The sequence below is a fragment of the Musca domestica genome, unplaced genomic scaffold (assembly GCF_030504385.1).
Source record: "Musca domestica strain aabys unplaced genomic scaffold, Musca_domestica.polishedcontigs.V.1.1 35, whole genome shotgun sequence".
Taxonomy (NCBI): domain Eukaryota; kingdom Metazoa; phylum Arthropoda; class Insecta; order Diptera; family Muscidae; genus Musca; species Musca domestica.
In genome coordinates, this window is record NW_026712315.1 from 4,757,270 (window position 1) to 4,781,903 (window position 24,634).

Sequence of the window (24,634 nt, forward strand, 5' to 3'; positions counted from 1 at the left end):
CATCGTAATATTATTGTCAAACTTTGATCGAGTTTGGAGATGAGCAATATCGGTCCACTCCTTCTGGTACCTCCCACACAAAATGTCAAAATTTTCAAAGAAAAAAAATTATTGCACAGAAAGAGAAAGGATAACACGATTTTGCTCCAACTTTCCAATTTTTTTTTTTTGCATTAGTGCTAGGTCAGGTGCTAAAATTGACAATGTCGGCCTATTCCATTAAGTACCTCCTCCACAAAGGGTTAAAATTTTGAATAATTAAAACACTTATAAAATGTGATGCAAGTGTTCGATTGTTTTCAAATTACACAAATCACAATATTCTCATTAACCCAAGGTCTGGTGTGAAGATGGAATATATCCACTCCTTCTGGTACCTCCCCCACAAAGGGTCAACATTTTGAGTACCCATTGAGATCATAAAAATTACGTCCGATTCCATTCATACTTGGTACATCTGAATGTTTCCAATAACACAAGATCTGTTATAAAGATGGTAAAGATCGGGCCATTCCTTATGGTACCTCCCAAACAAAGGGTCAAAGTTTTGAATAATAAAAACGATCATAAAATCCAAAATAAGCATCCGGTTCTCTTCATATTTCACACATCTCATTACTTCTACTAACACAAGATCGCTGTAAAGATGGTATGTATCGGTCCACTCCTTTTGATACCTCTCCCACAAAGCGTCAAAATTTTGAGCTCCTATTGAGCTCATAAAACGCGAAAATAACGTCCGATTCCATTCAGACTTGGTACATCTCAATTTTCCATCAACACAAGTTCTGTTATAAAGATGGTAGAGATCGGACCATTCCTTCTGGTACCTCCCCCACAAATGGTCAAAGTTTTGAATAACCAAAACTATTATAAAATCCAAAATAAACATCCGGTTCTCTTCATATTTCACACTCTCATTATTTCTACTGACACAAGATCTGCTGTAAATAGGGGATACATCGATGTAAACCATCTGGTACTTCCCCCACAAAGGGTTCGAAATTTTTAATAACAAAATGCTCATGAATCGCGAAATAAGCATCCAAATAGTTTCAAATTTCACATCCAAACATTTTTGCTAACGCAAAATCTGTTGTAAAGATGGTAGATTTCTGGCAAATCACCCACAAAGGGTCACGATTTCTTATATTTTTATATATATATAACAAATCGGTGATTCTATACAACTTGCTATATCTAAATATTTATCTTAACCAGAAATCTGATGTGAATATGTAATTTATGATTTCGTATAAAATTGAATATAAATGTTCGATTTCCTTCAAATTTTGCACATACCAATATTTTTATCTGTATTAGATAAATTGGATTATTTCGGTCCATTATATCTGGTACCTCAGATATATTTCAACATTTTCCAAAAAATTGTACATATCTCATATAAAGTAAAAAGTTATAGTCCAACTATGACATGTTGTAATATTTATACCAGACTTAGGATTGATACTGTTTCGAAGCCTCCTCCATAAACGGTAAACAGTTAGAATAATCATTACTCAAGGCTGGCAAAAACATCTGATTGGCAAAAACGTTTGTTTCTATTTAACTTGTTTTAATATAATAATCCTCCTAAGAGTCTATTTTTCTGTGGAAGATCGACCCTTCCATCTATTTTCTAGAGGATTTAAAATGTAAATACCTTCCAAATGCAGTTTCTTGCATTATTAATTAAATATTAAATATTATTAATTAAATATACAATATTAAATTGCATTATTAAGGCATTCCAAGGTTTTGGATGGTTTTTTTTAGTTACATTACATAATTCATTTTTTAACATCTAATCTACATTTTTTAACATCTAATTCATTTTCTAAAATTAAACCTTTACAAAGAGCGTTAATTCTACAATAGGGAGCATAGGTGTCGAACTGATTGTGAGTAATTGCAACATCTTTCCCTAGAATCAGAACATATTATGTATTTTATCTTTATACTTTATTTTTGCGAATAGCATTCGTGTTTTTTTAGTAAATAGTTTGCTCATTCAAACAAACAAAAAATCATTGTTATCTTCTAAAATATGATGGGCTGTTAAGATGCCAAACATTTTGCACAGGTAATGATTTGAACCACAAAACCCCACCTCCCGCAGGCCTTTCAAAAACGAGCTATCTTTTAACCTTATTTGGGTCATTGGCATATTTTGCAGGCTCCCATGAAATCAAAAAAAAAAATAAATAAATAAATAAATAAAAAGTTATCCACTCAACAACTCCATAGATTTCTCCTCGCCTTTCTTTTGAACTGCCTTATCTCTGTGGAATGTTTTGAATGAAATGATTCATTGACGATAAAAAAAGGGAATAGATACATCTCGAGAATTTTATTTCAAATATTTGTTACATTTTTTTTTCGCTTACTAATGAATGTTGCGCATTGTTTTCAACATTTCACCATGCCGGAATAGTTACAAGTTAAATTATTCAAATCGAAATACAGCGATGGTGGACACTGGAAGCTATGGGCAATGCCATTGTCGCAATAATAAAATTTGCCGCAATCATTGGAATCACGAATATAACCATATTTGCCCTGGCACTGCGATGTACCACTCGTCGCAACGTAATTTATATTCGAGGCCACATTCCCCATAGATTCTTTATTTTTATTGTTATTAATAATTAGATTTGCTGGTTTCTTCGGTAAGCCATTCGCTTCAGGTTTTGTAGGGGTGTTCGTTGGTCGATATACTCCACCATTTAAGATGTCATTGATCACATTTAACAATGGATATGGTTTCTTGCTGCAAGTCCCCCGGAAATCATCCGATTCTATGGACCATACCATAATACCGCCCAGATCTTCTTTAGCCACATAGTGTGCTTTCAATGCAATACTCTTTTCATTCTCATAGCCAATCCAATTACGATCACTATAGGCATAGGGCACTTTTTGTTGTGGTTCCCATTCCAAATGCCAGAGGGATTTTTCATGCTGTAATTTTTCACAGAACTCATTAAAGCCAATGACACCAGGCTCCACGGAATACTGGCCAGCCAATCCACGGCCAATATGCGGTGCACCCACTTTATTGTCATTCGGGTTTTCCAGTGTAAAGGAGCGCCCATAGAACGGCACACCTAAGATGAATTTTTCACGAGTGGCTCCTAGAAAAAATAAATGAGAGAAAATTTAATAAAGATATTGGGATCATGTGAATCCTTGACAGAGTCCTCTAAGGTTCCCGACTGTAGAATTAGAAGTCTCCACAAAGGCTTATGTCTGTTACTATATAGAACCCATGAAAGATGTTCTATCTTTTAAAGATCAAGGGTATAATACCTTTAGAGGGTATGCAATTAACAGAGGAGGTATTTAAAAAAATATAACTTTGAAGGGCATTCTATAAGAAAAGGCCTATCTATAAATAGAAGTTGTTTATATGTGTCCTATAAACTGAAAATTTATAAGTTTATATCTTTAGAACGTCTTTTAAAGGTCTTCAATCTGTAAAAGATGTATTGAAGGATATCTATTTAAAAATGACTCTTTGGTTGTATTTTTATCAATAGAACAAGTTTTGGAGGTCTTTTTTATAATGGTATATTGGAGGTCAATAGAAGGAGATTTATACGATACCTTCTTTACATAAAATATTGTATGGACGTCAGAATATGACGTTGTATGTAAGGGTTATATGGATCGAGAAATTTTCTAAAGGTCTTCAAATTAAAGGGGACATTTTGGATGATTGTATTTATATATGGTTATTTGAGGGTTTTCGATATACTGTATTCAATTGCAAGAGCTGCTTTCTACTCTTGGAAGTTCTTCTATCTGTAGAAGGACCGGGTTTCCATGGGGAGATGGACTTTGATTAGCTGCTAAAATTAGATTAGCAAGCTTTTTCTTCATGGGATACTTTCAATGTATGAAAGACTTATATACGATTTTATACCTGTAAAAAGTTTGTATGAGAATGACTTAAGGAAGACCTTCCGATGTTCGTTTATTAACATAAGACCTCTTGAAAATGATCCATTTAATAATGACCGTTTCCAGGACTTGAGTATGTTCCGACCATTTAAGGATTTATACGACTTTTTTAAGGTTTTTCTCTTCTCCTCAAATGTCTTCTAAACCCGGAATAACAGTGGAAAATATTTCAATCCGATTTACCTTTACTTAACCAATATTTGACAATTGCATCAACATTCATCTGCTTGGAATGATCAGTGGTATCTTGCGGGCCGGCATACAAAGGGGCATTAATACCCACCACCGATTCCCAGGGACCATGTAAATCATAGGCCATGACATTGACAAAATCCAAATATTTCATCATTTCCGGAATATCATATGATATGTCGGCTGAAGATTTTACAGAACCTACAGCTGCCGTCAAGAGATAACCGAATGGTTCCAAGCTGAAAGCAGGAAAAAATCAACTAAATAAATCCAAACATAAATACACCAACTTACCCCTCCTTCAATTCCTTCAGTAACTGCAAAAAATTCTCACGATCTTGATTTTCCAATTTGTGACGTTGTCCCGGATATTCCCAATCCAAATCGATGCCATCAAAACCATATTTTTGTAAAAATTGCACCACTGAGGTAACGAACTTCTCGCGCTTAGCTGCATCAGCAGCAACAATGGAAAATTTCTTCGAACCCTCGTTCCAGCCACCAACTGCTGCCAACGTTTTCAGTGTTGGATTCCTTAGCTTTAAGGCATTGAATTTTTTAATATTTCCACGTCCATAATTATCTTCCAGATCTAAATATGGATCTATAATTCTCAGCTCGCCACTTTCTTTAATGCCAAAGAAGGCGTACATCAGATGGGTACAGAGATATGGATCGATGTGAGTTTCTACATCAAATTTACCCAAACTCTGACGGTATGTGGACCAAGTGCCATGATAGCAGACAACGTTTTCTGAAAAGAAGGAGATATAGGTTTTGGATTTACTTTGAGGATTATTATTGCTAATCAATAAAACAAAAATTACAAAATTAAGGACAATAAAAAAAAAAAACAGTAAAAAAGTCTTAAAGTTGGACGGGGTCGACTTTATGATTCCCTACATCAATTTGCTACAAAGACATAGAAGTGTAAAGATAGGACAAGACAGAGTCTAAATATGGTAACCCTGTGAAAATACCTCTGTTGTTACGATATCATAACAACATAGATACCAATGTTAACTGATTTAAACCGCTAAGGCAATGTGCAAATTTTCGGAAAGGCCCTTGGAATAGAACTTTGAAACCAAAATTTTGGATTTTTCAAATTTTTATTTGTTATCCGTTGTTGTAATTGTGGTTTTTATATTAACATGTCTCTGCCATGAACTGTTACTCTATGTATTGTTGACACAAACCATTTGTTCAAAATGCATTTTGTCTAGTCTTTGTTTGCTAATTTAGTAGAGCTGCACATAACAATTAAAAGTTTTTATGCACAATTAATTTGAAATCGGATAAAGATATATATTGGAGCTATATCCAAATCTGAACCGATCTCGATAAAATTTAGCAAAGGTATTTCTGAGCTGTATTTGATATATTTCCCCAAATATTGTTGTTACAGAGTGCATATCACGGCTGCGGAGGACAAAAATAACAAATCGGATGAGCAATATATATGGGATATAATTTGACGAAGATATATATGGGAGCTATATCTAAATTTTTATCTATTATCTCCAATTTCAATAGGGTTCGTCCTTGGTCAAACAAATGATTTGTGCAAAATATCATCTGTATCGGGTAATAAATGCGAACTGTACTTTGTTTACCAAAATACATGGACAGACGGACTGACTGACTGACATGCATAGATCAACTCAGAATGTGATTTTATGCAGATCATCAAAAGGAACTATGGGTTTATCTCGCTTCCTTTTGCCTGTTACAAACAAATGCACAAAGACATAATACCCTGACCACCTTTTGGTGTAGGGTATAAAAATGAACCTGAAGGTCGAATATTGCCCTTCCACTTTAAAATGCTTTTTGGTTTGAAAATAGGCCAAAAATCGACATAATTAAGAAACGAGAATAATGTTCCTTTTCTGTATAATTTTTTGACTTAAATTCAAAATCGCAAAAACAAATACTTATGTCAAAGTCATAATGGAATGTAAAAAGGCTTCTAGTATCTATGGTGTATCAAGCATAGATACCAGCAATGATATGATGATTTTAAATATTTAATGGCTTCATCCATGCAGCATTTCAAATCACAAGTTTTTAGGAAGGAACGAACGAAATATATTAGGTACAAGGTCTATTCCCATATTATACTATAAAATAAAATCACTAACATATTATTAAATATCCTCCCAAATTCTCGTCAATATATATACGTATTTTGGAAGATTTTTATTTATTTTTTTTCGAAAGAATTCTTTAGATCGTTTCTTTCAAATTGCACAATTGTTTTTTTTCTTTTTTTCAAATGTAATTTGCCACAACAACTAGAACATACTTTTTTGCTTGGCCACAACTTTCGGCGTCTGCTGCCATACCACTAGAAATGATGTCCATAAAATTAGTTTTAATAACATTTTTGCCTTTTCCAAAACACTGAATAATAACTTTTTTGCCGTTAACTGTTTCGAATTGATATTACTACGTTTCAACTGAATCCAATTAAGTGCGAAAGCTTGTATTTATAGGACCGGTAGGTGGAACACACCTTTTAGACCATTATGTTGTTTTATACTTATTTACCCAATATAGACAAAGAACCTATCTCTACATAAACGATATGTCGATGCCAGGTACAAGACAAGTTATCAGAAAAATATAAAAAAATAAATAAAAATATATATTTTTTATGTACAAATGAATACATCTTAAAAAGTTTGATAAGAGTATGGGAAAGTACAAAATCAATATGAAAGCCAAGATTCATTCAAAAGATAAATGCATCTTCAACAAGAAAACAAAGAATTAGTCATACTATACTGTTTGCAATTTTAAATAGTGACCATCATCAAGGCTATTTAATTTCATGATGATTTTACAACATCATCAGAATTATGTTTTAGATAAGATAACAGTTGTGCAACCATTAAACAATGCATGTAGATATATATTTGCTCTTCTTCAGGTAGTCAATTACCTGTTGTTTCACTTGTGTGATCTTGTAATAACAATGAGACAATCACTTTTAACAAATAACATTAACTTTATTCTTGGAAATAAGTTTCCATTTCTTATAACTATGGATTAGAATTTCTTTAGTTTAGCCAATTGATTATTGCGTCTTAGGGCCATTTTTCTCAGTCGTCTCCAGTATTGTTTGGTATTTGGATCCATTTCTTCCAGCGGAATAATTCGATCGACATTTAATGTCCACAACCAATCAGGATATTCAGAGTCAGGTTTTAACTGAAAAAAAAATAAAAAGTTTAGAAATTTTTTTCAAAAAGAAAATATATACTTTTTTAAAATTTTATAAACAAGGCATACGATTAAGAAAGGAACAAAGTATACTTTTAGTACAACATTCTACTCAAATTATACATGGCTCAAATCTAATTCTTTATTACCAAAATATTATCTAAAATCTTAAAAATTCAAATGTTACGGTAATATATAGGTGTAAAGAAGAACATCAGTACAACTTAAAATGACCCCATAAGGTAAAATATTCGTGAGTAGAGGGTGTAATTATTTATTTTATGTTTCTCCGAGAAATTATGAAATAAAGGGTCTTTTACTGAACGAAAGTTTGACCAAGAACCCAATTCTAAGTTCTTTAAATAGTATAACCTCATTTTCCTAGATAATTTGCCGTAATTTGATATTTCAAATTCCTTAACAGTGGAAGTTTTTGATATAGCTACTCGGTTTGGCAGGATATCATAGATTTAAGTTATTTATAGGTCTAACACATATCTTTCAACTGATTTAAAATAGTTTTAAATAAAATTTGCCTTAGCAACTCCCATAATTCGGCCTAGATTTGTTTTGCCATTACAATCTCTGCTCCGTTTTAATCAAATTGAATGCCTTTTATTTTTATAAATTCCCATCAATCACCATTCCCATAGCCATCCCTTTAAACCCTTGGATACTTTGTATAGTATTCAATTCATTCATTGTCATAATCACCTCTAACATCCCAACTAATCATACCCACCTTAATATCTTCACCGGTCTTGTAGATATTACTGCCGCAAACATAATTAACCAATTTGTTGGCATCTGTTTCAACGGGAATAACTTTCTTTTCCATAATGGGTCCCAGTTTACCAAGTTTCTTTAGTTTCTTGGCTGTTGGGGGAGCTAAAAACAATGGGGCAGAAAACATGGACAAAAGATTCAGATACCATTCACAGAGAACGTTAAGGGGAAAACCTTACCAGCATATGTACGTATTAGAGTGGTGGTCGATGACACCAACATTTGTTGCCTCAGCACTTGCAGTGACATGTTTAGGCTATTGAATAAACTCATTTTTAATTATTTTTTTTTTAATAAAAATCTTCCTCCCGCAACAGAATCGTTAGTTGTTTTTACATAAACATAACCTCAAGTTAACGTAAAATGTCATAATATCTTAGAGTTGCCAGGTTTTATAAAAATCTTGGTGTTATCGCCGCTCTTTTTTTCTCGATGTGTTGACGTTTGGTTATTGGTCCATTTGTTGTGTGCCTCTCCTTTTTAATGGTGAAACCATGGTTAAAAGGTATTTGCAGAGCTACCATAAAAAGCTATAGCTGAGATATGGTAAAATTAAGAAGGTAAAATCATTTTCTGTAATTTACCTTGTCAAATTTTACTAGATAGATAACAGTTTCCCATCTCTGTTATGAGTATGTATAATGTATTTATAAGTATAAATTTTGACAATGAGATGTTGTCAAATTTATAACTTTGAAAAAAAAAATTGTGAACATATGATTGCATGACTTTACCTTCTTCATTCTACCATGTATAGAGCTGATAGATACAAAATTTTTTAGAATTGTTTAAAAAAAATTATAATCAATGATTTGAAAAATCTATAGCCTCCTATGCTTGCCTATGCGCAGATGTTAACCAGATTTGCTATGGAATATAAATATTCAACAGTTTAGATCATATATTTGGAGAGAAAATCCAGGCATTAATTTCGTTCATCTTTGGCGCTTTTTAATCGATTTTTAATGATATCAAATTGCAAGCATTTTTTAGGATAGCCTCTACTATTGTGTTACTATATTTTAGAAAAACCTCGTCCGCTTAATGGAATATTATCATTTTTTTATATGCTATATTTTGTATCAATTTCTGGAGTTGATATGCGGCAATTGTAGTGCTTTTAATTCTACAAACATTTTGCCTTTCAGCCCGACATAAAAAATACCGAATACAGTTTATAGAAATGGGCCATCTCTACTATCTCAAAAAAATTCTTCATATGCATTTTAATAACCTGAAATTTGGCAACTCTACAATTTAAATGTCAACGAAAATAAATATTTTGGGAAAACAGCTGATATGACTGCTGCTGCTTTTCTTCTGCAAAAGACCGGCATTACATACATTTTATATTAAATAAGAAAATTAATAACAATAATTAGGTATAAATAAAACAAAATGCGATTCCCTTCAAATAAAACATTGGCTAAATATGCTGTCTACATTGGTATAGCCGGCATTTCAAGTGTCATGTACATGAGATGGAAAATCGAGGAACGTATACGTAATGCTGAATATTTTCGTTCGGCTTTCAAGATTTTGAGGCAACATAGAGGTAATTACAAATAAATATGTAGAAACATATTAATAAACGACGTACTTTCTTTTTGCTTTCCCCTTAGGAGCTGTAAGCCTATTGGGTGAACCCATAAAAGATATGGGCTTTGATATAGGTGACTCGAATAATTCATGTGATGGCCAAACGGCTAATTTTGAAGTATCAGTTAAGGGCTCCAAGGAAAGAGGTAAAATGTTCTTTTCGGCCATGCGCAGCGATGAAGCTGGTTGGATAATAAATCGCCTGGAGTTGGAGCTAAAATCACAGCCCGACAAAAGATTTATAATACAAACGCCAACGGAAAATTCTGCACCATCTAATGAATAGTGAAACCAAACGTATTTATTTAATCTAATACGAAATATGTACTGTTAGAATTCTTTTTTTATTATTATTGTTATAAATAATATTGCATTTGGTTTATGATTTATTTGACTAAATAAATGCTTTTTATTATCTATATACGATTTCTCAATAATACTGGAGTTGAGAAACAAACATCAGAATATACTTTCAATATGTCCTTCTTCGGTAAGAAAGGTCATTGGAAGCACTATATCTTGTGTCTTAAATGCATTCTTGCCATAAGTAGGATCACATCTGTGAGAAAGAGTCCTAAGAAGCATCCTTTCCATTATAAATGTATATTGATTGAAACGCTCTTCCTTTCAAATTGATCTTTAGAGGCATCATCTCTATAAAATTGTTCATTATTAGCGCATTGTAAAAAAGAAAGAAGTCAAGACTTTTTCTAAAATGTCCTTAGAAAGAAATGATTCTTACAAGCACGCATACATAAAAATATTATCTTTAGGGCCAACTCTTTGAAGAATTCAATGCCTTTCTAAAAAAACTATTTTGAAATTTTCTTACAAAGCTCCTTTTTATAGGAAAACTTACTTATTTACTGTCCCCTTTTTGCAATTATGCCCCCAATGTTTAACAAAAACAACATATTTTAACATTATTTTTCGTTTATTTAATCTAAACGTGTTTTATTTATATAATTATTTTCAAATTGTATTTATTTAGTATTTTTCTTTTATAGGGAAGGGATTGTTTTTTATTTATTTTTAATTAATTTAATTTATAATTTTTAAGATACATGTTTGTTTTTGACAAGAGAAGGTTGTTGTTGTTAGTTTGTTTTCACGTCAAGAGGAAGAGAGGATGGTTGTTTTTTTTTTTATTTTGTTTTGTATTAATTTGGGGGTGGTTTAAAGTTTTAAAAACTTGTTGGTTGCATGTAACTATCCTTAAGGAGGTTGCACTAATATATATGTTTATTATTTTTATCGATTTGTTGTTTTTGTTGTTTGCATTTCTATAAACAAAAGTAAACGGACCATTTTTTCATATGCACACAATTACAAAGATTTATATAAATATTTTTATAAAAAAAAACTCGTATAAAACAGTTTTGTTTTCTCTTTTTTTGTAGCTTTTTAGTTGTTCGAAATAATACAATAAAAATAAAAATGTAATGATAATAATTATGTATGTATAGGTATGAAATGTTTAAAACAAAATATAAAAATTTATATGCATTTGTATATTGTTGATGTTCGCTGATAGTGTTGCTGGTTTTTGCTTTTTAAGTTTTTTTTTTGTTGTTATTATCTTAACATCACTAATCAGAATATATTTTATAAAATTGTATACTATTAAGTTTCAAAAATAAAAAAAAAAATTAGCAATTAATAAAAAATGCTTTATACTGCTGTTTATTTTGTTTTCTTCTTTAGGCATTACTTGCGAACTTAAAAATCTAAAGAAAAATAATGATACCAAATAATTTAGTTTTTCTCCGATCAACAGGCGGCTGACTTTAGGCTTCACAATAAGGGGATAGGTTGGGGTGGTGTTTCAGCTATGCATAATTGATTGAACTTGATTTTGGAAACAATAACATCATATATATATAAATTAATATATATAGAGTTCCTATATATTTTTTTTCTTTTGCTATAACAAGAGGAACCATTGAAACAATGACAATATCGTTGTTGTTCTGTTTTTATGTGTTTACTGATTTGTTGCAATTGCAATGGCTATACATGGATGCTATTATTCCAACTCACATTGCAATTCCATTTCATTTTCCCAGAGGAAGACTGGTTGGCCTCTTTAGTAGAACTATTGTTGTTGGTAGTGATGATGACAATGCTGTAGATGTTCTTGTTGTAGTTGATTGTGAAAATGTTTGGTGCGGCTGCAGTTCAGCTTCCGCCATTTGCTGTCCTTATTGCGTTTTCAGTTCTTTGCCAATGCTATACGAAACTATTTTGGTCCAATCAATTTTAGTTCTGGTTATGGGTAATTGACGCCGCATAGCCTTGAAGGTTGTATCCGACATTGTTTGATAGTTCTCTGAAATTGCCAATTGATACTCGTTTTCGGCATCTTCAATGAGTCGTATTATCTCCTTGGCCATTTGCTGTTCATTGGTAACTGCCACCGATTCGCGGCATTCTTTCGATGATACCAATTGTACATTACCATCTTCGTAGTAATGGACCTAGGAGGAAGGAAAACCAGATGAGAAAAAAGATATACTGCGAAGACGAAGCAAGTACTCACTTGCACTTTTAAAACACCACGCAATTCGGCATTGCTTGTGCCCGGTTGAAATGTAACACTCCACTGTGAACGCCATCTTCCATTCCAATAATTCTTCGGTTGAAACTGATGGTCCTCAATGCAAATTGTCAATGTTATTTGACCGGCATGGGTTTTGCCGAATACTGAACACACCTGTGAACATAAAACATAAATAGGTTATTATGGAAAGAAAAATAGATGTAGAGTTATACAAAAATTGTGTACTATGCAACTGAGTGGAAAAAATGTACATCTTCCCGAAAATCTTGAAAATTCTTTAAATGTCGGAATAAACGTTAGGTGAGTCTGGTTACCGAAAAATTTGTAACAATTGTTGCAAATTCTTACTCGGAGTCATCTGTTAAGACAAAAGATCTACAAAGGAGAGGTTGACAAATCTTGCTGGACAAATTTCTTCTTGCAATCTTCTTCTTCTCCTTTCGGGGATGTATATTTGAGCAAGAAATTTTAAAACATAATTATTTTGAAAAACGCAAGAACAATTGTTTTATTTTTCGATTCACTTTTTTGTCGAGGACAAATTGCTTTGTTTTGATAAATCAGATGATTGCTTGCAAGTTTTTGCAGGTATTCCGTCTTTTTACTTCTCACAGTTTTCTTGCAAAAGAGAATAAAACCACCTCACTCTCTCAGAAAGAAGTTGCTTGACAGTTACTGTAGGAAAAGTAACCAGACATACCTATTATTTAAGATAGATGATCCTACATATAGGCAAAGCCCCCTCGCGGTATTTCAAGTATCATATCGTTTTTTAAACTTATTGATTTAACCAAAGAATAAGAAAAAGCTTAGCAAATCTAAAACACAATTATTTCGACTACTTACACCATGTCTATAATGGCTTGCAGTGTAGGCCAAAGTTTCAATGTCTAATGCAGCTCTCCATGGCTCTGCTGGAGAGTCGGCTTCCAATTCCTGATAGTCGCTAGCCTCCTTTCTTAAATGGTCATACTTAAATGACTGTTTAGTGCGAGGATCATAGAAACGGCCACTACCTGTAAAAAAACAAAGAAATTTAAAACATATACCACCATTTTTTATCGAAAAAATTAAGTAATCATCGGATTTAAATCAATTGAGTCATAAGAAAAAAATAAAAAACAGCAGCACTGCTGTTTGTTAATACTTTTTCGTTCTTGTCAAAACATTGCCCCCCACTACACTAACCCCTATCAACATATATCCAATGATCACTTGTAACTTTTCCACCATTTCCACTTACCTAAATCATTGTGTTCCGAAATTACTGCATTATGCTCACTGCCCTCGATGCGTACAGGTGTCAACTGATCTTTGTTGTACTGGGCAAAGGCGTGGCTAGCACCTTCTTTCAAGAGTGCATCATTCTTCAACAACTCACGAACGTCATTGAAAACTTCATTAAATTCACCCGGTGGTGCGTGAAGAATGAAATCCGATACAATGCGAACTTTTTCGGCGTCAGTAATTTGTGTGGGTTCCATTTCTGGCTGGTGATGGTAATTCTATCCTATATTTATATCTTATTTGTACGTTATCTCCTTTCTTGGCCGTTTTGGTTTTTTTCTCTTGTTGGTTACTTATGTATGTTGTTGTTGAAAAAGGTGCAACTTTTTCTTTGGTGGCAACCGGAAAATTTTTCTAACGAAAACACTCCAATAAATTATGTAAAATCTCGATTATAGTGAAAGGAGGTTTGAGATATTTTTAGATTGCAATGAATTACACCAAAGTAACATAGGAATTTTGGGCTATCTTCCAAAAATTCTTACTTTTATTGTTAAAAAAAATTACTGATGACAAATCTGTTTGGGGATATGTAGGTCGACTTCCGTCTAATACGAAAAAGCTGCAACACTGATGGAACGCATTTTGTTTTGGTGTACTTTGACGTTGCCATATAACAAGATCTGCATTAATTTTAAATATTTTTATGGTAAATTAAAATAATATTTTCTCATAAATTAAAATAATATTTTAAAATCAGATCCAGCAGTTGACCACATGATAAATAAAAACGTAAAACATATATTGAGAATTCAAAAAACCTCTACAAATCTTAAGATCTGCATTAATTTTAAATATATTTATGGAAACGAAATCAAATACTTAGCATAAATTGAAATAATATTGTAAAATTAAAAATTAACTGACCAATGGATTAATAAATATTTTCTTTGAGAATCCAGAAAACCTCTGCCAACATTAATAGGATTACCTTCCTTCGAAATAATTTATTTGGGCATACCGCAGACCTTCACAAAAAAAAAAAAAAACAATTACGATATCCTACACTGAATAGATCAATTGTTTACAACTTCTGAATCCATTATAATAATCGATTCAGAAAGTGATCTTTTTCACTCAACTCATTTTTTATAAACCTCTGCAAGAATTTCAAAAAGTAACAAGTTTTATTGGGGGGAAAATATATATGTTTTTTTACATGCACAGTTCGACTGCCAACAAGCAATTACATTTTCTCATAGGTTTCGGTAAAATTACAAGTTAAGCAGGTGTGAGTATATGTATCATCTTCTTCATTGTAGGTATCTTCACCGTATTCATGGACATGAGCTGATTTTGTTTCCTTGGTATACAAACTACTTCGCACTTCCATTCGCAGTTGCTTCATTTCTTTATTATATTTACGTATCTTTCCAACCTCTCGCTTCTCAATGCGATGTTCATGTTGCTTCATCAGCTCCTCCTCACTTCCCCAGACTTCTAGTGCTCGTTTTTGTACTTGCAAATGTAAATAGAGTTTCATTTCACCCCAACGAATATTGTGTGGATTTTTTCTACTGATATAACGTAATGGAGGATCTCTTTTATCAAAGTCGCAATCCTTTAACAAGTATTCTGCTTTTGCTTCGGTTCTTGTGATCAAGGAGTGTTCACCATCTTGGTCGCGACATTTGTCACAAACAGAGTGACCGAAATTGTTCATAAGAAATGAATCGGCAAACATTTCTCCACATTCCAAACATTCGTCGTATTTCACAGGTATGTTAATGGCATCGTCCACCAATTTGGGTGCATCTGTTTCCTCCAATGGACCATTAGCCTGGGAAAGTTTCGATCCAGTTGCTGGTTGTTCAATTAAAAAACCACCACCGCTATCTACATATTTTGTTCCTTGAACTTTGATAACTGAGCTGTTGCTTTCGGGACAGTTGACATCTCTAAGGGGGAGATACAACATGGTAAATAGGGTAATTCATGATATGGAGTGCTTAAAAGACAGTAAAATAGATCTTTATGTCAAATGAAAGCATCAGTAAAACCTTATCTTCTTTTTAAAATATTATCAAGTGGTAAGAATTTTTCCCTGATTATGTGAGTCTTTAAAGAAACTAGCAAACTTGGGTAGGAAAACGGACAGATTCGGTCTTGTTAAAGTAAACCTCATTGATACCCTCCTATTCCAGAAATGCACGAATGTAAAACTTTAAACTACAATAGCTAAATTTCTTCTTAACATATCGAAAAAAGCAAAAACGGTAGATTCTTACAGGTTCTGGAACAGAGCAATTGTCATGGCTATTGTGAGTGATTCTTTAATAAATAAAATTGCACAAATCCAACCCATACTGTTCTACTCAAAAACGCTTGTACTTACTTTCGTGCCAGTGCATACGGATGGCTTACTAATTTAGCTTGCCGCAAACTTAAAGCCTTTGCACGATTTCTTTCTATGCGTGCCTTTTGAGCTTCTGTTAGTTTTTTCTCAGATACTTCGGTCTCAGACATTTTTTATTTATTTTTACGCGCAAATAACTGTTTCTGTTTGCTTTCGACAAGATTTCGGTATAAACAAAACGGCTTCTTCTTCTGCGTGTCGTTTTGGTTCATTCACAAGAATTGATAACACGCGGTCTTGTAGGGCCTTACACATTATGTAGGGTATACACTAGCAAGCAAGTTCATCGATATAATGACGCCTACATACTATTATGCCGTAATGCAACTGCCGATGGATTCTTGTGTTGGTATGTAGCAATTTCATGGATCAATAGTTTTTATAATAAAAAAGGATTTTTAATAACAAATTCAAAATATAGCAATAAAAAAAGATGTTAAAATTGTTAGTGGGTAACAGGGTAGAAATATAAAGGGTGAAGCAGGGCCTCAATTCTTGTTCTATAAAAATGTGAAATGAAAACTTTTATAAAGAAAAGAAATTTCAAATGAAAAATTTTATCAAGGAAATATTTTTCATTTCATACTTTCATAGAACTAGAATTCAGCTCCAGGTCAAAGCTAAAATCGTATCTTCAACGTGAAAAATCAACACTTTTGGCATTTTTGACAGAAGAAATGTGAGCCACAAAATACAACAATGTACTTTCCAGAATTACATACTATTCTTAACTTATACAACATTATCGAGTAACAACATGGAACTTTCAATTAAGGAATTCTCAAAATGTACAAATTAACGTTCCTCCAGTTCGAATTTACGGAGTCTGGAGTTGTTTACCAGATTCACTGAAAATGGTTTCTTATTCTTTTTCTACTTTTAGAAAGAAAAATATATATAGTCGGCTAGTAAGTCCATCAGACCGGATCTCTTCTTAATTTTATCATGTGTATAATTGACCTTCAAGTCTTTTTATGTACTGAAATCAAATAAAATTAACAATTTTTTTAGGCTGAGTAGACATAGTAGCATGGCAGAAAAATACAGGTAGATGCATCAACGCTTGGGATGCATCAACGCTTAGAAAAATATTTTTATTTATTTATGGCTTTCAGGCATGGTACAATAAAAAGGTAAGGTAGAGCTCCCAGCTGATTACAATTTTCTCTAAGTGTCGGCAAATTTCTGCCAATTTTGTGTCTGTATTTGTTGTTTTGAAAAATAAAAGCAAAATAGTTTCAAAATCAATGATAAGAAGAAACTTAAAATGGGGGCGCGCCTTTTTTCATTCATCTTTCGCTCTATTTGACTCATTTTAGAAAGGAACAAAAAATATAAAATAAATGAAAAAAACTTGTTGGCTATAATTTTGAATAATTCTGACAGGAAGCGGACATCGCCTCAGAGGTGTATTTCTGTTGTTTTACGAAGCTGTTCTACCTCCTTATTGTACCATGGCTTTCAGCTATCCAAGCATGATGTATTTTTTGCGCTTGTTGTTTAGGCAATATTTCATTTCCTTGATTCTTTTGAACTTAAATATCTCGGTGAGAATTTAGTTCCAATGGATAATAGTAATCACGTAACCAAAGAGACGAAAATTTAAACATGGGCCCCACTTATCGTTCCATGAAAATGTGAAATTAAATCCTTCATAAAGAAAAAAATTATTTAATTTATTCATAGAATAGGAAACCAGTGAGAATAACTATAACGTTTACACAAACGAAATCCAGGGGAAGTCAAATAAAATGTTATCTATTTCAAATTTGACGTACGTACGTTTTGGCCGTGGTAGAATTATAAAGGTAAAGTCGTGCAATCATGTGTTTATATTTTTTTCAAAATAATTCATTCGACATTTTCTACACAGTATAATTTGACAAGGTAAGTTACAGAAAATGCAGAGATGGATATGCTTATTTAAAATGATTTTACCTTCTTTATTCTACCAATCTTCTGGATTTCATATATGTATGTAGAAAAATCCAAATGTTTAAACTCATGCAGTCACATTTTTACCATTTTTTTTAATTATTCATTTGACAATATCTCATTGTCAAAATGTATATTTATGAATTCAGATATGGGAACCGGTTTTCTATGCAGTGAAATATGACAAGATAAATTACAGAAAATGCAGAGATGGGCATGCTTGAAACAGGTTCATAAAATGTCACATGAAATTTTCTTATTGCCTAAAAAAACATTTTGTAAACAATATCATTTACATTATTTAAGTATATAGCTTTATACATAAATATTAAAAAATACATATTCTTCATTGGGTTCCGGTTTGGATAAATTGTTCTTATTCGTCGCCACCGTTCTCTGCATCTGTTCAACACATGCCAAACCTCTGCTTTGTATCAGTAACTAACTCAGCCCAAAAATGCCTACTTATTGGTGGCCACCCCTGGTTTGGGTGGTTGTATTATTATGCTGCCTTGATTGCTGAGAGGGTATATAATTGACTGCGTCGCATGCAAGCGTTTGTATCCATACCCTCCTTATGTGTGTGTGTGTACAAACATATACATACAACAACAACAACACCCGACGTCAACTGTAGCCGAACGTTCAAAGCTACATGAAATTAACAGCCGACAATCACTTCGTCTGCCAGGCCCAATTCAGTTGCGTTCAGTCCACGTCGGCGTTTACGTCTTCGTTCGGTAAATGGTGTGCTCGTTCTCGTCGTGCCGACAGTAGAATAGAGAAAGAAATTACTTGTACAAAGCCAAAAGAAAACAACAACAACAGCAAAAAAGAAGAAAACATCATAAACTGTGTTTTTTACAATTGGATTTCTTCTTCGTGTGAACGGAAAAAAGAAAAACAAATTTTGTGGTTCAAAATAGCGAGTTCGCTGTGCAGTAGCAGTAGAATAGTGCCCATCATCACCTAATCATTTCCGTCGAGGAAGAAAAAAATAGCACTCATTGACGTTGCGGTGTATACCACTACAGCGGATACAGCAGTCACTGGTACAGCCAGCTTACTTTTTTTCGTCGCTGTCTTTTTGATGATAGGAGAACCATATTTTAGGCGCTTAACTTTGCTGCATCGTCGCCAACAATTGGAAAACAAAAGAAACGGCCACTGAGGCAGCAGTCATCATCATCATCAACATCATTCTTATCAGAAGAAAGGCAAAAAAACCTAAACAAAAACAAAGAATTGCAGCAGCTTTCGTATTCCAGCATAACAAAGGGAGACTGCAACAACAACGGCGACGATTCTCTCAAAATGGATGCCAAAATTGATCCAGCTTTGGAACAGCAGTTCGACTTGAATCTAATCGAGGCTGTTAAAATGAATCCAGTCATTTATGACCGCTCGCATTTCAATTACAAACACTTTGTGCGTAAGGCCCAGACTTGGAAACAAATAGCCGAATCTTTGGGAGTGCCAGGTGAGACCTTTAGGGCAATTTTTTTTCGAAGAGCCCATGTGTCAACATATTTGGTTAAACAAAAAGACAAGCATTTATCCCTCCTGATTTTCCACAGACATGTAGATACCTTCAATATCTGTGGCTGTCCTCGTTTTACTCAGCTTATTTAAGGTTGCTTTTTTTAACGTTTTATTATTGGTTCTGTAACACATACATGCACACACACATCTGTACATTTAAATTATGTGCTGTATGCAAACATGAAATTTAAAATCCATTTGTATCTACAACAAAAACGGGTTGGGAGTAACATACGTTTTTGAAACTATCACGACAAACGCACACCAAAAACACACACACATGTACATCCATTTCATTGAATATAACCCCCCCTCGCTTCTTAATGTAAACCACATATTAACCCTCTTATTAATTTTTCGTTTCCCAAGAATCGAATGTATTTATTAGGATTTTTAAAACTAATCGCCATACGATACAATTCTCCGTCTAACATGAATGCAATAACTGTTTAGTCTTTCAATCGAATTGAAACAGCCAGACTACGAGGGTTTCTCGTAGAAAAATCGAGTTTATTTTTGCTGCTTTGCTCTGTAATAACAATAACAGCAACGACTTGACTTGTTCGTTCACTGGTGCTGTGGAGTGCTGATAGATTTTTAGGTTAGAGGAGAAAGCATTTGTAGTGGCAGAGAAGAGGGTAGCCAGAAACAAGCTAGCTAAGCGAGTCGGGCAGAAACACAAACGACAAAGTCGCTGTGTTGTGTCGCTTCTGCCAGTTATTCATGCATGTGTTTCTGTGTGTGTGTGTGCGTCTGTCTGCCTGTTCGTTCATGTACATCTGTCGCTTTCATTTACAGTGCCAACCACCATTACGAGCTGACTGACTGCTGCCGAACGTCGTCCGTGTCGCGTTGTGTAGTAGTCGTCAGCCAGCTCATGATGGTCGGTTTGTCGTCTCTTTTCGTGTGTTCATCAACGTTGTTTTTTAGCGCAGCTGTACTTTTTATGTGCTGTCTATATTTTGTTTTGACGTTATCGTATTCGTTTGTTGTCAATTGTTGTTGTTTTTTCTTTTTTCAGTCTGGCTCTTCTACACTCTTGCCAGCAGTACCAACATCATAGCTTGTTATTCAACGTAACGTCGTAGGGGGTGAATATTGCACGTGCCGTATGTTTAAAAAAATGCTGCTTCCCTAGAAATGCACCTCCAGCCTGAACAATGGTTTTATAGTCAGAACAAGGATGCAGCGCAGCTAAACATTATTTTTATTTCTCTTGTCATTTGCAGCGCCTGAACGCATCAACATGTTTTAGTAGGCAGCAGATACCAACCGATGCTTTGGTTATCGTCATGACGGAAACTGAGCTAAATGTCACATGGATTCTATTTGTTGGGATAGGTTGGAATTGGTTTCCGAAAGATGTGAACACTAGAGGAGTGTTTTGTTTGCCAAATTTGTTATTTTTATTCAAGTCCAGCGGGTATGAAACAAAGTAAAATACAAGGCTTTCATAAGGACTTTGATATTTTTTTCTAACCTCCACTTTGGAATGAAGGGTTTATTAACTTCGTATTTCCGTTTGTAACATCCTCTAAATATTCATCGTAGACCCCATAAAGTATATATATTCATAATCAGTATAAAGCTCTAAGTCGATCTTATGATGTTCGTTTGTCTGTCGAAATCAAAATACAGCCTTCACACACATTATTTGACGTAGACCTTCGAAACTTGGCAGAACAATTTGTATTGTGTCTAGGATGGTTGGTTTTGAAAATGAGATATATCGGTCCACCCTTTGGTGTAGCCGCCATATAACGGTTCCTCCCGATATTGTGTACTTTGATGATTTTTGCCACATTTTTATACCCTCCACCTTGGAAAGGAGGGTATAATAACTTTGTCATTCCGTTTGTAACATCCTTAAATATTCGTCGTAGACCCCATAAAGTATATATTCATAATCAGCATAAAATTCTAAGTCGGTTTAACGATGCCCGTTTGTCTGTCTGTCTGTTGAAATCACGATACAGCCCACCTTTTTTACGTAGAGCGCCAAAATTTAGCAGAGCAATTTGTATTGTGTCTATGATGGTTGGTATTGAAAATGAGATATATCGGTCCACGTTCTGGTATAGTCCCCATATAACGTTACCTCCCGATATTCGGTATTTTGATGATTTACGCCACATTTTTTCACGGATTTGTCTGAAAATTGGTAATTGTAGGTCATAACGGGTCCCTGTGCGTGTGGCAAAACATTGCATGTATAGGTCCACGTTTTGGTATAGCCCCCATATACAGGTACCTCCCGATATTCGGTATTTTTTTTCCACATTTTTTCACGGATTTGTGTAGTTCCAGCTCCGGTGGCGAAACATTGCATGTATGGGTCCATGATTTGGTATAGCCCCCATGTAACGGTACCTCCCGATATTCAGTATTTTAATAGTTTTTGCCAGATTTTTTCACTGATTTGTCTAAAAATTGGTATTTGTGGGTCATAATGGGTCCTAGTTCGTGTGGCGAAACATTGTATGTATAGGTCCACGTTTTGATATAGCCCCCATATAACGGTACCTCCCTATATTCGGTAATTTGATGATTTTTGCACCATTTTTCCCCCGGATTTGCCTGAAAATTGGTATTTGTAGGTCGTAATAGGTTCTAGCTCCTTTGGCGAAACATTGCATGTGTAGGTCCATGATTTGGTATAGCCCCATATAACGGTACCTCCCGATATTCGGCATTTTAATGGTTTTGCCACATTTCTTCTAACGTTTCCTTACCCTAAGGTGGAGGGTATTAAAAGTTTGGCCCGGTCCGCTTTGTTTTTTTTTTAATTTTTTTTATTATTAAATTTAGTAGTCAGTCCACTCACATAATTGTGACAATATCTTATAAGTGTGAAGCTAGAAAATTTCCCTTAAAACCGCTCACAGTGTCCCACTCTGTTCTGCATACCTAAATAATAACATTCCATTTAATATATATTTTTTTTCATTTTATCATTTTCAGAACAAAAATGTACAAAACGTTGGAAAAGTCTGCGTGACAAATTTGCACGTGAGCTGAAAATAAGCCAAGATTCACGATGGCGTTACTTCAAACAAATGTCATTTTTAATGGAATCCATACGTCAGTATCGTGAATCACTATTGGGTAAAGTATCATCGGCCGGCATACAAGGTAACACCACCAACACAGTTACGGCACAAGTGGAGGCGCCACAACAAACCCATCAACATCAACAGTCACAGCAACAAGTGGTCGATTTGTTTACGACACCTTTTAATGGCAGTGCTACCATAACCACACAATCCCTGACAGGACATCCACATGGTAAGTGTTTACTCGTTGTGCCTTCTATGCTGTCGTCAACGATTTAACACTGAACTCTCTCCATCTCCTCTCTTACAGCCATCTTGGTTACTGGCGACGCTGCGCAATTGGCTGCTGCCAACAATGCTGTTAAAGACCAAAAGACCTACTATTATGAGCCGGTGATGAAACGCGAACGCATTGTTGAAGATGATCAGCAACAACAGCAGCAGCAGCAACAACAGCAACAGGCAGCGCAGCAACAACAACAGCATCATTCCGATATGCTCAGTTCCATAAAAATATTCCAAAACAGCATTAGCCAAAACGTGAGCGCCGAAGACCAATCTTTTGGCGTGGTTGTCACCGATATGTTGAATACGCTGGGCGTAAGACAGAAAGCAGAGGCCAAAGTTCATATAATAAAATATCTCACCGACATGCAATTGCTGGCTCAACACAACAAATACTGAGATACGGTTATAACATTAACAGATAAAACATGCACAACAATGTTCTCATTCGTGCCACATCACTCGGCCACAGACAACAAAGCCGTCGTCACCGATGCTACAAATGGTGCTGCGGATGTGGGAAGGCAGGAGCTAGAAAATACAGACAACTAAGAAAAGAAGATTTAAACAGAACATTGGCATGCAAAAACTATCATACTAGTCAGAGATCTTTTAAAAAGATGTAAAGACTAGAGATGGAGGAGGTCGGCGCAATTGCAACTTTTATTTTCGATGTCAGGCCGTGTGATATATATATATTTTTTTTGCATTTGAAAAAGGCAACTATCCTTATGTTATGATGTAATCTATACGAGTGATGCTTCACACAGAGAATACTAATAGTACTGCCATATACACAACATATAAAAAATGAGATAAAAACAATTAATGTGCTGGGTTTTGTATTGTATTTACAAAGCAATACCACAATACAATAACAATCATAATGTAAATACCTATTTTATAACTTTTACTTTTAAGATTACCTAATATTGTATCTTTATATTAGACGTTAAGTATTTAATATTAGAAATAGAAATACATACTGATGAATATGTAGACAACAGTTTGTGTTTTATTTTGTGTTGTATTCCCTCCCGTACTTCAAGTAGTAGAAGTGTTTAAGAGCTTTGAAGTCTGGAATAGTTCCAAGAAATGTTGTTAGATGGCACACTGGCGTAGTCAGGGGAAATTATAAACAATGTGACAACTTAGCGTTAATTTTTCTAAACCAAAATATTAGCCAAACAGAATTTGACAATGCAGAACATATTTTACTCGGCCTCCTAATTTGTGAAATATATATTTTTTTCAATTTCTATGTAAATGGGATTGTACTGCAGTTGACTGCAGTTTTGTTAGGAGTTTACGATTTAAATTTAACATGGCTGTTACAGTCAAACATTCTTAATTTAATTGGTCATCCATTGCTAAAAAGTCAAATAAACTCTTAAAATATAGATATGTGGTTGACAGTATCAAAGACACAAAACTATAAAGATTGGACAAAATGCATATGACAAAGACATATAATATAATAAGATGGGACCAAAGACATATAATATAATAAGATGGGACATTACATTGTTACTTTTCTTCAATAGATGGCGTTGGTAGTGTAAAAGTATGTTATGTCACGATATCGTGACATAGCATTATGTTATAGTTTAACAGAGCTGACACTTTTTAAGGGTTGTTGTTGATTTTTATCGATACAATATACAAGGAAATGCTCTGGAATAGATTTTTCAGAGCATGTCTATCATAGCTGATATTTTTTCCGCGTATTTCCGCCAGTTTTCGGGGATATCGGAATAATATATTTTTCTAAAATTTCCAATGCATTTCTGTTAAGTCGCCTGCCCTCTATTACCTGATAGAAAAATTAAAGTCCGTATGCATTTTGTC

The 24,634-nt window shown here is 34.1% G+C and overlaps 6 protein-coding genes across 6 annotated transcripts; 2 read left to right on the forward strand and 4 right to left on the reverse strand.

Moving 5' to 3' along the window:
- Window positions 1–2,335: 2,335 nt before the first annotated feature.
- LOC101893352 (acidic mammalian chitinase) lies at window positions 2,336–6,627 on the reverse strand. Its single transcript, XM_005180195.4, has 4 exons — window positions 6,464–6,627; window positions 4,450–4,909; window positions 4,147–4,394; window positions 2,336–3,134 (listed from the first exon to the last, which is right to left on the reverse strand). Exons 1-4 carry the CDS (start codon window positions 6,540–6,542, stop codon window positions 2,410–2,412), a joined length of 1,512 nt encoding a protein of 503 aa, XP_005180252.1. The 5' UTR covers window positions 6,543–6,627; the 3' UTR covers window positions 2,336–2,409.
- Window positions 6,628–7,148: 521 nt separating this feature from the next.
- Window positions 7,149–8,523, reverse strand: LOC101893521 (large ribosomal subunit protein mL54). Its single transcript, XM_005180196.4, has 3 exons — window positions 8,349–8,523; window positions 8,126–8,271; window positions 7,149–7,371 (listed from the first exon to the last, which is right to left on the reverse strand). The coding sequence occupies exons 1-3, from the start codon at window positions 8,440–8,442 to the stop codon at window positions 7,210–7,212; spliced, it is 402 nt and encodes a 133-aa protein (XP_005180253.1). The 5' UTR covers window positions 8,443–8,523; the 3' UTR covers window positions 7,149–7,209.
- A 925-nt stretch (window positions 8,524–9,448) lies between these two features.
- LOC101893690 (uncharacterized) lies at window positions 9,449–10,187 on the forward strand. The gene is made up of 2 exons (XM_005180197.4): window positions 9,449–9,724; window positions 9,792–10,187. Exons 1-2 carry the CDS (start codon window positions 9,568–9,570, stop codon window positions 10,052–10,054), a joined length of 420 nt encoding a protein of 139 aa, XP_005180254.1. The 5' UTR covers window positions 9,449–9,567; the 3' UTR covers window positions 10,055–10,187.
- A 936-nt stretch (window positions 10,188–11,123) lies between these two features.
- Window positions 11,124–14,163, reverse strand: LOC101893854 (F-actin-capping protein subunit alpha). The gene is made up of 4 exons (XM_005180198.4): window positions 13,572–14,163; window positions 13,175–13,344; window positions 12,308–12,481; window positions 11,124–12,245 (listed from the first exon to the last, which is right to left on the reverse strand). Exons 1-4 carry the CDS (start codon window positions 13,810–13,812, stop codon window positions 11,970–11,972), a joined length of 861 nt encoding a protein of 286 aa, XP_005180255.1. The 5' UTR covers window positions 13,813–14,163; the 3' UTR covers window positions 11,124–11,969.
- Window positions 14,164–14,723: 560 nt separating this feature from the next.
- On the reverse strand, window positions 14,724–16,182 carry LOC101898072 (DNA repair protein complementing XP-A cells homolog). Its single transcript, XM_005180225.4, has 2 exons — window positions 15,951–16,182; window positions 14,724–15,513 (listed from the first exon to the last, which is right to left on the reverse strand). Exons 1-2 carry the CDS (start codon window positions 16,079–16,081, stop codon window positions 14,802–14,804), a joined length of 843 nt encoding a protein of 280 aa, XP_005180282.1. The 5' UTR covers window positions 16,082–16,182; the 3' UTR covers window positions 14,724–14,801.
- Window positions 16,183–18,327: 2,145 nt separating this feature from the next.
- On the forward strand, window positions 18,328–23,790 carry LOC101894147 (transcription factor Adf-1). Its single transcript, XM_005180200.4, has 3 exons — window positions 18,328–19,386; window positions 22,410–22,733; window positions 22,812–23,790. The coding sequence occupies exons 1-3, from the start codon at window positions 19,221–19,223 to the stop codon at window positions 23,183–23,185; spliced, it is 864 nt and encodes a 287-aa protein (XP_005180257.1). The 5' UTR covers window positions 18,328–19,220; the 3' UTR covers window positions 23,186–23,790.
- The last annotated feature ends 844 nt before the right edge of the window (window positions 23,791–24,634 follow it).

Coding starts and splice junctions, on each gene's coding strand:
- LOC101893352 (XM_005180195.4), bottom strand. CDS start 6,542: ATGTTATTAAAACTAATTTTATGGACATCATTTCTAGTGGTATGGCAG. Junction 4,910..6,463: donor AGTTGTGGCCAAGCAAAAAA/GTATGTTCTAGT, acceptor CCTTCTTTTCAG/AAAACGTTGTCTGCTATCAT. Junction 4,395..4,449: donor CTGAAGGAATTGAAGGAGGG/GTAAGTTGGTGT, acceptor TCCTGCTTTCAG/CTTGGAACCATTCGGTTATC.
- LOC101893521 (XM_005180196.4), bottom strand. CDS start 8,442: ATGAGTTTATTCAATAGCCTAAACATGTCACTGCAAGTGCTGAGGCAA. Junction 8,272..8,348: donor TCTAATACGTACATATGCTG/GTAAGGTTTTCC, acceptor CATTGTTTTTAG/CTCCCCCAACAGCCAAGAAA. Junction 7,372..8,125: donor AGACCGGTGAAGATATTAAG/GTGGGTATGATT, acceptor TTTTTTTTTCAG/TTAAAACCTGACTCTGAATA.
- LOC101893690 (XM_005180197.4), top strand. CDS start 9,568: ATGCGATTCCCTTCAAATAAAACATTGGCTAAATATGCTGTCTACATT. Junction 9,725..9,791: donor GATTTTGAGGCAACATAGAG/GTAATTACAAAT, acceptor CTTTCCCCTTAG/GAGCTGTAAGCCTATTGGGT.
- LOC101893854 (XM_005180198.4), bottom strand. CDS start 13,812: ATGGAACCCACACAAATTACTGACGCCGAAAAAGTTCGCATTGTATCG. Junction 13,345..13,571: donor TTCGGAACACAATGATTTAG/GTAAGTGGAAAT, acceptor GTTTTTTTACAG/GTAGTGGCCGTTTCTATGAT. Junction 12,246..12,307: donor GTGGTGTTTTAAAAGTGCAA/GTGAGTACTTGC, acceptor CCTTCCTCCTAG/GTCCATTACTACGAAGATGG.
- LOC101898072 (XM_005180225.4), bottom strand. CDS start 16,081: ATGTCTGAGACCGAAGTATCTGAGAAAAAACTAACAGAAGCTCAAAAG. Junction 15,514..15,950: donor CCGTATGCACTGGCACGAAA/GTAAGTACAAGC, acceptor TCTCCCCCTTAG/AGATGTCAACTGTCCCGAAA.
- LOC101894147 (XM_005180200.4), top strand. CDS start 19,221: ATGGATGCCAAAATTGATCCAGCTTTGGAACAGCAGTTCGACTTGAAT. Junction 19,387..22,409: donor CGAATCTTTGGGAGTGCCAG/GTGAGACCTTTA, acceptor TATCATTTTCAG/AACAAAAATGTACAAAACGT. Junction 22,734..22,811: donor CCTGACAGGACATCCACATG/GTAAGTGTTTAC, acceptor CCTCTCTTACAG/CCATCTTGGTTACTGGCGAC.